Genomic DNA, 12,827 nt, shown 5'->3' on the forward strand with positions numbered 1-12,827 from the left:
GGAATTCTCCCTCTGCAGTGGTCTAAAATTTATTCATTCAGTTTAACACACTGAAGGCTTAGACTATTTTGTCATATCTCATAAAATGTCCCCAGACAGTCTGGATATGGCCTTCCAAACCTACATTTGTGGGAAGTTTACTGACCCCAAGAATAACATTTATCTTCGATACTTTTAACAATAACCAAATGCTGATACAATCCTCTCACTGATATTAGACAGATTTTGAGTTGATTAAATGAAAAATTAATTTACTTCAGAAAGTGCATGCAGCAATCTCGAAACATGAAACTATTCATAACTTAGCCCCCGTGTTCTGCGCTGAGTTATTAACCACTCCAACTCCAGCTAAGTGCAACTCTAAGTATGTAACACAAACACAGTGTACTACAAAGAGAGCATTTCTCAAACTTTTGCTTAAAATTAAGATAACACATTCTTTTGCAGCAACCAATTTTGCCACACTTCTCAATGCAAGGATACTACTTGCTCTCATGTTTATATGGAAAGAAGTACTGGATGGCAAGTCTAATCCTTCCAACACAAAAGCCATGGCTATCTTATCATGGCTCACTTACATCTGTGCTGCTTACTATTTTTTGAGAGTCAAGTCTTCTAATTATTTGTTTCTCATCTTGGATATTTCATATGGTCCCAAGTACTGCAGTATCACCACATCTCACAACCTTCAATGTATACACCCTTATATCATCTCTTTGAGACAGAGAAATACTTCCACTTTTTCAAGAGGGGAGACTTTGGTAGACAAGCAGTTTATTTGTCCAACAGCTGTCACTGAAATTATGCAACATAACTTCTTCCTCCCAGAACTCACAGTAGCATCTTTAAGACTAAAGATCCTTTTTCTCAGGCCTTGATTCACAACACCCTCCATTCTCCACAATGGCTTTATAGCACTCTCTCCACAGCTCTGTTCTCTCAAAAACAGAGGGCGGATCTTACTGTATCTTCAGTTTTGTCCATAAACAGGTTTGAAGTTTGGTTCATACCAAAATATGCTAAGGATCTAAGCCCTAGTGCCTAAATTTTGAAAGGGAAATTCAGACACTGTAACAGAATTAAATCCACAGAACATACAGACCCAGAGGTGACCAGTGATTCACAGTGCCACCTGCATGTGACACAACAAGGGGAAAAGGAAAAGCCAGAAAACTCTGTGAAGAAGAAAAAAATTTATGTACACGCCCAAATATTTCTAAGAAAAACAGAGTAGAAATTTCTTGCTCCACAGAGTCATTATATGAAAAGGGACAAAATCCCACTGAAAAATGGGCATGGAGAAAACAATTTTTTTCTTCCTGTCTGTGGGGATTGGAGAAGTCTTGAGTCCTTACAAGAACAAGCTTGCCTTTCTCGTTAAATGCAGAGAAAACCTAAGGTAGAAATGGCTTATTTAAAGTGTTAAGACTTTGTGACCTGTTTGACTCCCATAGGTGGATTTCTTGTTAGAGAAAATATATAGATTTAAAATAAAAACCTATGACCTGCTAGCATATGGATCATTCAGCTTTTTAAAAAGATTTAAGTTTTATACATTTTAGGGGAAACTGCTTCTGTAATAAACATTTCTGTGTTTTGAAAACTATAATACACCATTTTTGTTTCCATCTCTACATAGGTACAATAGGCAGAGTACTCTGAGAAACAGTTCTGCCTGGAAACACTAACTTAACTTCAGAAGAAAGTAGAGTAGCAACCCACTATATATAGGCTTCCATTAGCCAGCTAGACTAACAATGTTGGCTGTCTTCCAGATAAGCACTTTCACTCTCTCAGACCCATAGAGAGCACTGCAATTGCATGGAAGCAGGGAGTAAAGGGAGGAGCAGAAAATGGGAATAATGCAGAGGAAAAAAAAGCAAGGATTTTAGGCAGTGCAGCAGAGCTCCATTTTTAATGGAAACAAAGTTGCTTACTTTCATTTGTGCATTAATATTTTCCCCTCCTTTATTCTTGTTTAACTCAGCCAGCTGAAAAGTCCAGCTGCTCTGTGCACAGATTAAACCTTGATGGTGTCTCATTAAAATGTATGCCACCGATCACATTTGAGTTACATATATGAAAAATAAAAGTTACTCTCAGCTGAGCTGAAGCATTGTATGCAGAGCAGTATTCCTTCAGGGTATGCAGCTGACTAAAGTTTTTGGGGCCTCAGGCACCAAAAAGACTGAGCTGCCAAAAGGGAAATCACTAGTAAGCAAACTGTTTTACTTCATTTCTACCTCCTTGTTCTCTCCCCTTTGGCAGTTTCATTGGGAGGCCTGGCAAACTTCAAAGGAAGTTTCTTCTCTTGCACTTACTTGTCTTTCTGCGGTTGACAGAACTGTACTGGTGGCTCTAGCAGAGATCAGATGAAAGAAGATCCTCTACTTCTCAGAAGTAGAAGCCTGGGGGAGGTTTCTTCAGAGAAACCCAGATTCTGCAGAACAGCAGATAATCTTGCTCCATAAAGATATCTAGGGCTCAGAAACTGAAACAACTACAGAAGTGACCAACAGGGAAGAACCTGCCAGAGGTCTAGGTGACAGGTCATGAAAGATCAGGAAACTAACTCTTGCCTATCAGCCATAGGGAAAACATTTGTAAGACCTACCTGCAATGAACAGCAAGAATAAAACCTTTCAAAAGAAAGTAAAAGCCAATGGCAAGCACAATGGACAACTGAACCTAGAGGAGGAGGCTGACAATTTCAAGGCTGGAGTCGATACTGTCCTAGACACCAGTCTGCCAAAGAAAGGAGAAACAGACTGTGTGTTACAACAGCTTTGTGTGGCTGCAGTAGAAGGAAACTGAGGCAGAGACAAATGCTGAACAAAGGAAAGACTGCTCAGAGGCAGTTCCCTTACTATAGCCCTTTCTGTGCTGCATCTCATCTCTCTGCCCTCTCTCTTCCCCCTTGTAACCTCCTACCATTAACTTAAGCACTATTTTACCCACTTGGATATAAACATATTTAAACATCATTTACTTAAAATATCATTTTGGATGACTGGGCAAGGAATACACAGGCATTTCACTTGCTTCTGTGTGCAAGTCAAAACACTATAAATTCCTACCCAGTTTATATTCTCATTTCCTCTCTGTCTACTCTGATGTGTTCTGTCCCACTCTTGAGGCCACTTGGGGCTATCTGAAGTAGCTAATAGCTAAAGCTGAATAAATTCTGAGTTGGGAAGCCAACCCCAGTAGAAATGTCTTGCCTGTCCAGCTTGCTCATAGCCAGGAGGTTTGCCAAGACCAGAAAGCTGTAGCATTGCAGCATCAGCAGTAGTTTCATACTAAGCCAAAACTGTACTGTTCAGTAAATGTCATTCTCCTACTGAATCGTTTCCAGACAGCATTGAGGGATTTGACCATTTCCACAGCATGTTGAATAACACCACTCTAACTATTCAACAAAGGCTAGCAACACTTAATATGTATTTCTGGCATTCTCCCAGTTGGATTCAGGGCACAAAAAAAGGCCCATCCTTCTGCATTCTGGCTCAGAAGTTTACTGCAACATATAAGTTTAGTACTGAATAACCTTCTAATATTAGTACTAGTCAACAAGTTATATAGGTTGTTAGAATTATCCGGTATTCAGAGAATAAAATTATGGCAGCTTTTAGAAATAAAGTACACTCTTAAAAAACAAACTGTGTTATATGAATATTAATGAGCTAAATGTTTTAAAACTGTCTTTAAAATTAATGCGGGTAAATATCATTCCAGTTCAGCTTACCCTCTTCTCTCAACCTGGGGCTCTTTCTAACACTCTATTCCAGTTCATTCTCCACATGTAGCTTCTGACCTTGTATTGCTCCTTTTACCCATTAAAAGCTCCACTGTTTTAATAGTGCTGCGGGTAGCTAGATTGAAATATAGCTGCATTTTAATTCAACTTGGTGCTAAAACAGTTTCTGTGTTCTATAAAGAGAAACGAATGGTTGTCAAGAGATCCTACCTTCCTTTTATCTTCTGTATGAAGTCATATTTTAGTCCCCTTCCAGCTTAATAAAGTAGTAATTACAGCTGAGAAATATAAACATTTTCTTAAGAGCTTAGGTTCTTCCTTACCTAGTTTGAAAAAAAACCCACCCCAAAACCAAATAAACCAAAAAACTCACAAGTAAGTGCAATCTCAGTTCTTTAATAGAGAAGAAAAATTCAGTATGGAAGTATTTCCTCTTAACTCCTCCCTGATTAGCACCACCAAACAGTGTCTGAGCTATGATGAGGTTTTTGTGAGCCATGATGAGTTGGGGGGCATGGATTAGCCTGCAGGTACAGTAGATCAACTAGTGCACTGATTTAAAGAAATGAACAAGTCAGTAACCTTGGGGGTGTTAATCTATAAAAGAACTTACTAGAGATGTGTAAACAGTTCCTTCTTCTAACCTTCATGACCAATTTTTCATTTACAAAAGATCAGATGCTTCACACAAGCTGGCAATTGCACACAGAAACATAAGTTGTCCCAGACAGCACATTATCATTTTTATTTCTCTTACATGCAAGCTCTCCCCAAATGCCCATTCAGTTCTATTTTCTACTTACAATGAAATGAGAGATTTCAAGCCTTTGAATGCGTCAGGCGCAATGTCAGATATCTGATTCTTGCTGATATCTCTGCAAAGAGAAGAGAGGATTAAAAAAATATTCGTAAACAGGAATTTGATGAAAATATTTTAGCTGTAGTTTATTGGAAGAATATACTTGATACAAACACAGAACTAAAAGATCATATTACCTCAGAGAAATTATGAGCTATGTAAGGACGCAGATAGGCAAATTCCAGGAATGATCAGAAAACATCAGTCAGCACGACAGGCCATAGCCTCAATAAATTGGCAGCTCCCCTGTTAATAAGGCCTTTCATTTTATGGATATTGAAATGAAGAGTTTTATGAAGAGCTTTGAAGAACAACAGTGAGGTAGGCCATTGAAAAAAAAATGGTTGATAAAACCATCTTAAGAAGTACTAATAACGGAGATCGCATTGTGATTCTGTGGGGTGGCCCTCAAGCATGAGGAGCAGCCTGTGACAAGGCATAAAAGTTGTCTGAATGTTTAAATGCAGGCATGGAAAGCTAACTCTATAACAGTACAGAAGATCATATTTTGATTAGAAATGAAATCATAGATAAGGTGAGGAGAGGTTTTCTAAGGTAGCTGGACATGCATTAAGGAAGACGGTGGGATTAATGGTGTCAGCATGGTGTAGGCACCAGGGGAATGGCTTCTGAGGTGGCAGCAAGACTGTGTTTGTCTAAGAGAAGAAACCTTGTGGTAAATGAGATGTAAAGATGAACGTATTCATAAATACCAGACACATGTAGTATAGTCAAACAAAATTCCCATCAAAACCCCAGGAAATTCCACCAAGGGCTTGTCTCAATTTATATGAAACAGTATCAGTAATTCTTAGGATGATAAAATTCTTCTGAGGTAAGACTTTTCCCACACCATCTCTGTTTAATATCAATGGGAAAAGGCATGGGAAACAGACTACCCAGCCCCTGATCCCAAAGCAGGCACCAGTGTCACTGAGGAGTTTGGCACTCTACCGGTGATGTTTGGTTTTTAATGGCCTAGAGAAAACAAGCAGTACAAAATTCTACAATGACCTTGATCTGGTGAAGCAGGCGAGAAGAGGGTTGACACAGCGCTGGCAGGTCTGCCTAGATTTTTCAGACACTAAGGAAAGCCTTTGAGCATCTGAATGGAAATCGTTGACCTTTGAAACCAGCAGCACTGTGGGGAACACCCAGCGTGCTGCAGACCCTGTCAGAGAGCCCAAGCAAGTTCCACCCTTTCAGCTATGATGTGAGTGGAATTCAGTTATAGTCTGCTGTCATTTTCAGAGGGAAGTGTGTTCCTGGTTTGGAAAATACCTTTCAATTTTAATCACAACCAACTAAGTACACAAAGATAAATATAGACTATGCCACAATTTCTTTATATATGGAGCCAAAATTACTGCACTTGGGACCCAGATGATCAGAACTGGGTGCCTTATCATGACTGTCACTGCAATCCAATCTTTCTGTCAATCAGTTCAACCAGGTGCTTAGCTACAGGCATAACTTTCAGCCACCTCGTTGCATTCACTGACAGTTGGTATCAGCTTGTATCAGTAGTATGAAATCTTTTCGGTGATAGCTGGAGTAATGCAGTATTTCATGTACATCTTCACTGTTACTTCCACTGGGGCACATGCTAAGGAACCCAGTCAGAGTCTAAACATCACTTGAACAAGAAGTTAGGAATCAGAAAGTAAGAGAGTTTTCCATTCTGTACATGTTTCGAGCTACAAATTCTGTTGGTTAAAATTTTAATTAAGTCCTCTAACTGTTTTCAAATCTAGCCACATAAAATAGGATATTCTTTGGTTCTTTTATGAGGCTCAGTTCTTTTGTAAGGCTCATGAAACAACTGGTCTGCAACCTACTGATGTTTTGTATTACAACATCCTGCCTACGAGGACAGCGTTCAGTGAAGGTTTCTTCAGCTCAACTCACAGCAGCCAAATTTGTGACAATGAAAGTAGGAATATTTATTTTTTATACAGGTTTTTCTGAAACTTGTTTAGACTGCCTGGTAGCATTTGCTGCTTTTTATCTAGTAATTCTTATGTAAGCAGAATTCTGATGTGAATCTATGCTATCTATTTATTGAGGAACATATTAAAACCTATTACAATGACATGAAATCATGAGTTTTCTGAACAACAGTGAGCATCTGAAAAGGGGCATCTAGTTTTTGAAACAAGTATTTCAGCACTATTTTATTGATTTGCTACATTTCAACATTTCCATCCTTTCTCTCTCCCCATGTCCGGATGCTAATGAATGTATAACTAATGGTGCCTGAACGCGCATAAATGCCATGCTGGGTGATGACACTCACTCACTTCATGCAGATGCACTACAATCAGCATTAGAAGATAATTAGACACATTATTTCCTTTCCATTAGAGCCCAAGCTCCACTGCTGTTGGATAAGGAGGCTCCATCTCCTTCTGACTTGACTGAGGCAAAGGGATTTGATTATGTCCTTGTACTTTTGTTCCCTTCCTTTGGTCTGCTTTGGTAAGATCATCCTATTCTGTGTTTGATTTACATCAAGACAGAGATACGGGTTTTTCTAACCTGCACGACAGCTAAGTCAATTTAGATCACATAAGGCTCATTTTCATAGTTTGGGGTATCTCTGAATCACTCAGTGGAAATGTAGCTCTTTAGCTGGAAACGTAATAAACTTATCAGGATTCCACCCAGGCAGGGAATGCATTAGTCATCTCATACTAGTCTCCCTGCACCTCTGACAGCACGGTAGAGATCTTCTTTCAAAAGGTTGTTGAAGACACCTTGGGGGGTGGCTCTGCTCAGTTACCAGTTAGGGACATAAACTGTTTTTGACTTTGCACCAGGGGAGCAAGGATACCCTGTGAGTCACTGTATAACATATGACTTTATGGCTTAAATGTCTTTACTGTAAAAGGTTTTGAAACAAAACAGATTTATTTTTAGACGTAGCCAAATGCAAAACTATTAATAGCATTGGATGAATATTCTCTTTGTCGACTAATGTTATTAGAAACAGATTACTTGATTATCTCTAACATGTAAAATGGACTGTTCTCATTTGACAAGAGTACTCAGCAAAAATCCATGTCATATATGGTTTAGTTTTTAGAATCTGCTTAACAAAAGTAGCAATGCCACAGAGCTACTGAGGAGATTGTGAAATCTCAACGTGTTTTCTGCTAATATATGGTAAAATTGATTCGACAACATGAAATTCCCTGCAAGCATCAGAGCTAGAGAGGTACAACCACATCTTTCAAAGTGGAACTATGTACTTGGCTCTTAGTCTTGTGCTACAAACTTGTTAGTGAAAAGCCTCAGAAAAAGCAAAGACAAAATGGGAGGTAATGCCATAAACTTTGCAACTCATAGGCTAGAAGTTACAGACCTATGGTACAAACTCAACTGCTATGTAAATGAATTCAAAATGACATGTCTGGGCCTGGATACTTCATGTAATAATGACAACAACTTCTGTCTCTGGAGATGCGATGTATCTCCTCCAAGCCCCTCAAACCTCTTCTAAAACCCTTGAATAATTGAGCACAGAGCTAGGACCTGTTATATTCACCCCAAAATCAGGGGAACCATCATCCCAAATGATATCATTCAACTGCATATTTGAATCCTACAGGTGCCAAATCTTCCTTCTGAGACAGATACATTTAGCTTCAGGTAATTAATTGCATGAAAAGATGTGAGCAATTATGATGAAGTCTAAGACAAAAGATTTCAGCTCCTTTGCTAAAACCCAATCACCATAATAACTCTCCCATCTTGCAAGCTATTGAAGAGACCATCTAAACATCAAACTTCTGCTAGATGCAAATGTAACACTTGAATTAATATACATGCATCTTCTGCTATCATCTTGACCTATTAATATCAAGTCATATAAAGATAATCTTGGACAACTGGCTCTTACCTAAAAATTAATCTCAGTTATCCAATTATTTAAGAAAAGGAAACTGCATAATCTTGCAGGAAATACTCAGTAAACAATCAAAATACTGAGAGAACTACAAGTGAGCAGTCTAGGATCCCTAACATTCTTGCATATTTATTCACCAGAAGGAGAAAAATACAATACAATTCACAATGTTATGATAATACTATCCTCTGAATTATATAAAAGAATTATTATAAATAATAGTTAATAATAATAGTAACAACAACAATAATAATAACGTTCTTCATTTGTACCCTGGGTAGGGCATCAATTAATTAAATCATGCTATCACTGCTCATTGAAATCAAAGTGACAGAAATTAAGAAAGGCTGACAACTTCAGTGATACCAAACATGTCCTTCCTCTATAAGGAAAAGGATGGATAATTCTTTTGTTTTAAGAGGTAGTCTTTTGACCAAAGTATATTTTTGTGTTAACAATACGGGAATCTTGCACACTGAAAAGATGATGTCAATAATCTCTTCAAATAGTGGAACAAATATCCTCAATTAAACTTTATGTAACAACAGTGATGCCCAATTTAGAGCCTCACTGTCCAGCAGGAATAAAACTTTAACAAGGAGACAGGTCAATAACCAAATAGCAAAACACCATGTTTGTTATGGGACATTCTGCAGCCTAACTATCTATCCCAAGTTCTTCCACAACATGCTGTCACACTAACTAAGCTTTGATACAGATCATCTGGCACAATAACTTATTACTTAACTATGAATTCAGATCTCAATGAGTATGCCAATTATACTCCAGAAAGCTCTTAACACAACTTGCTAATGGAATTCTGCTGTGAAATTCTAACATTAATCATTTCACATACTAAGTGCCGCATTGGGTTGAGCAGCTAGTCAAGTTAAAGCACATTATTTTGGTCAACTCCCATAAAACTAGAGTTCACCAGTCATGAAAAATGAAAGGACAGTAAAACATTGCCAAAATCTAAAATTAGTCATACCTCAGAAAGAACTAAGTAGTGACTTTAATAATGAAAAAGTTACAAGTTAGGTCACTGAAAAGGGATCCATCATTTTTCACTGAAATTACCATCTTGCTATCTAATACAGTACTTCTTTAAAAATACATACAGCTATATTGAAAGTGAGACAGAAGAATAGAGACTCTATAAGATTGATGATTTGACCTGTTAAATATTAAGATACATATTTACAGCTCTTCGGCTCTAGGAAGTTGGTAAGTTTGGCCTGGCAAACACAGGAATTTTACCCTTAAATCCAAAGGTACAGCGCAAGATCATTTCAGTTTCCCAAAGCATTAACTATCTGATAATCCAGTGTCTCCTGTGAAATGAGCTGACAGTTTCTTAATTCCAGTAAGTATTGTTCACATCAGAAAACAAGAACTGTAAAGGCACCTTTTTAGCAGCCTTAGCACTGAGCTACAAAGCCTGAATGACTTCTGGAAGTTACTGGTCCAGTGGTACCCATCAACATTCTTGGTACTATGGTGAAGCAGGAGTAACTTGTTTTACCATTGTCTGTGTCATTGTACTACTGTCACAACATCTCTCATGTATCACTTAAAAATGAAGAGAAAGACTGACCAGGGAGAATGCCCAGGCTATCTGCATGAGAGCACTGCTACAAATCAGGATTTTTTTTTTTTTTTTAAATCCAAAGAGAAAACAAGAACTAATAAGAAAAGAATTGTCTGGGTATCTACTGGTGATTAAGAAACCAAGAAAACAAGCTCCAGCAGGTTTCTTTGTTTTCTTGTAAACAGTCAAACCATTTCAACATCAGGACATTGAATGCACTACAAAAAAATCTTAACTACTCTGCAAGAACATGCACTCCTGCTATAACTGGGGTCAACTAAATTGAAGTGGTGCAAACAGATACCAGAATTAATGAGAAAAAAAAAAAAATGAACTTAAAATATTTTCTGAGGAAGCAGATTTGAAGTTTGAACAGACTAACAACTAATTAGCTCACATTGTTTATAACAGGAAGTGAAATTAAGCATTAGTAAGGATTTCATGCACTGTTAGGCATCCTGAACCAAATTCCATTGTTGCTTACACTTTGAAGAGATTATTTGTGCAATCCCCAGTGATTTCAACATAGAAATTGCCAATATGTTTCTAAAATACAGATACTGAAATTGAAGCTAGAAGATTCATGATTGCTCTTGCATGTTGGTCTTATTAAAACTTACATTCTCTTAAGCTTCTTGTACTGGGTAAAAGCTCCAGGGGGAATGATTTTGATGAGGTTTTGTTCCAAACGTCTGAAAACAAACAAAGTAATATACATGTTAATTACACAAATATAGGACAGGAATAACATTATACATGATAGCAAATTTTTATATAAACATAAAATAATTTTATAGAATTTTTATGCGCATCAGATTTTTCTTTTGAAAGCCACTAAATGTAGAAAATACTGAGAAAATAACTTAGAAAATAAAATAATCTCATTGATTACACTAAATCTGTATAGAAAAAAGTCACAGGCTATAGAAATTGCACATTTAAAGCTCATGGAATTAATAAAAAATAGTAGGCATATTTTATTACTACTTAATCAAAGTTAAGGTAGAAAATACAGATGCTTTCCTTGACTAGCAGTTGTAAATAGAACGTAGCTATCTAAACTAAAAGCTATGCTATGTTGTGACAGCTTAATAAGTAGGTTAATAATACTATCAGAGTGACTCAGGAGCAACAATCTGTGTGAACATGCTGAAAACCGAAGTGGAATTCACTGCAAGATGAATCCAGATGTTTAAGGGATAGAGTCTATGTTAAAGCAGAGCAAAAAAGGACTGTCTCTCCCTATTTTAACTACCAAATACTGAAGGTATTCTAAAATATGGTCCAGACTGCATGAAAATGCTGTTGTTTTCATTTCTGAGATTTGGTTTGAAAGAAGTATTCTTTATGAAGCATCATAAATGCACGTTATCACTAAAATGTAAGCAGCTTTAAGATACTGCATATAGTAAACACTAAGATTGATTTCTGTTCCTTGCCAGACGTATTTTCAAGTCTTTGTCAGCAAGTTTCCCAAATTCCTGCTAAAAGGACTGTCTTCTCCTCAGATGACCCCTAAATATTCATCTCAATTAGGAATGTAAAAGTGGACCCCCATACAACGAATTCAAATGACCACAGCGGCTAAAATTCGATAATCAGAGTTGGAACTGAAAGCAAAATTTGATTTTACCTAGCTCTTATTATTCAAACATTGTGTATTTTTTCCAAAAATGTCACAAAAAGAAACAGTTTCAATAGCAAAAATCTGTGGTTGGAAATGGTTTAGAATTGAAATACAAAACCATACTGGAACGATGGAATGAATCACTCCAGTCATTTAGAGCTGCTGCAGCAATGCAGAGGGGAGAAAAAATTTTAAAACCAGGAATGGAGATAAACTGAGAAGCAGGGAGAAGTAAATCATGTTTTTTAAAGGACTTGGGAATAATGTAGAGAAAATGTGTAAGGCCCATCAGCCCTCTATTGCACAGCATATCCTTCTGTTGATCTGTGCTTTCAACAGACAAAAGAAAAATCCCCTTGAAAATAAGATATTTTGCCAGCTCAGTTATACTCTAAGAAGCTATTTAAGTCATGAATATTGTGATATTTGCACAGTCAACTTGTACAGTTGTTGTGGTTTAACCCTGGCAAGCACTAAGCACCACGCAGCCGCTCACTCGCTCCACCCACACAGTGGGATGGGGAAGAGAATTGGAAGGAAAAAGGTAAAACTCATGGGTTGAGATAAGAACAGTTTAATAGGACAGAAAGGAAGAAAATAATAATGATAATAATAACAAAAGTAAAATGACAATAATAATAAAAGGACTGGAATATACAAAACAAGGGATGCACAATGCAATTGCTCGCCACTTGCCAACCGACGCCCAGTTAGTTCCCAAGCAGCGATCCCCCTAGGGCAACTCCCCCCAGTTTATATACTGGGCATGACATCACATGGTATGGAATATCCCTTTGGCCAGTTTGGGTCAGCTGTCCTGGCTGTGTCCCCTCCCAACTTCTTGTGCCCCTCCAGCCTTCTTGCTGGCTGGGCATGAGAAGCTGAAAAATCCTTGACTTGGTATAAACACTACTTAGCAACAACTAAACACATCAGTGTGTTATCATCATTCTTCTCATACTGAATCTGAAACATAACACTATACTAGCTACTAGAAAGAAATTTAACTCTATCCCAGCCGAAACCAGGACAACAGTCAATGTGCATGCACTCTTATTTCTGTAGCAATCTATTTTAAAGGTTGTG

General features: G+C 37.6%; 1 protein-coding gene across 3 annotated transcripts in view; it reads right to left on the reverse strand.

Annotated features, from left to right (window-relative positions):
- Positions 1 to 12,827, reverse strand: part of SLIT3 (slit guidance ligand 3) — a 537,543-nt gene that overhangs the window by 164,006 nt on the left and 360,710 nt on the right. For all 3 annotated transcript variants that reach the window (XM_052816501.1, XM_052816502.1, XM_052816500.1), the window contains 2 exons: positions 10,735 to 10,806; positions 4,561 to 4,632 (listed from right to left, as the gene is read on the reverse strand). In XM_052816501.1, coding sequence (XP_052672461.1) covers positions 4,561 to 4,632; positions 10,735 to 10,806 — 144 coding nt within the window. The remainder of the gene's footprint in view (positions 1 to 4,560; positions 4,633 to 10,734; positions 10,807 to 12,827) is intronic.

The sequence above is a fragment of the Harpia harpyja genome, chromosome 20, assembly GCF_026419915.1.
Source record: "Harpia harpyja isolate bHarHar1 chromosome 20, bHarHar1 primary haplotype, whole genome shotgun sequence".
NCBI classification, from domain to species: Eukaryota; Metazoa; Chordata; class Aves; order Accipitriformes; family Accipitridae; genus Harpia; species Harpia harpyja.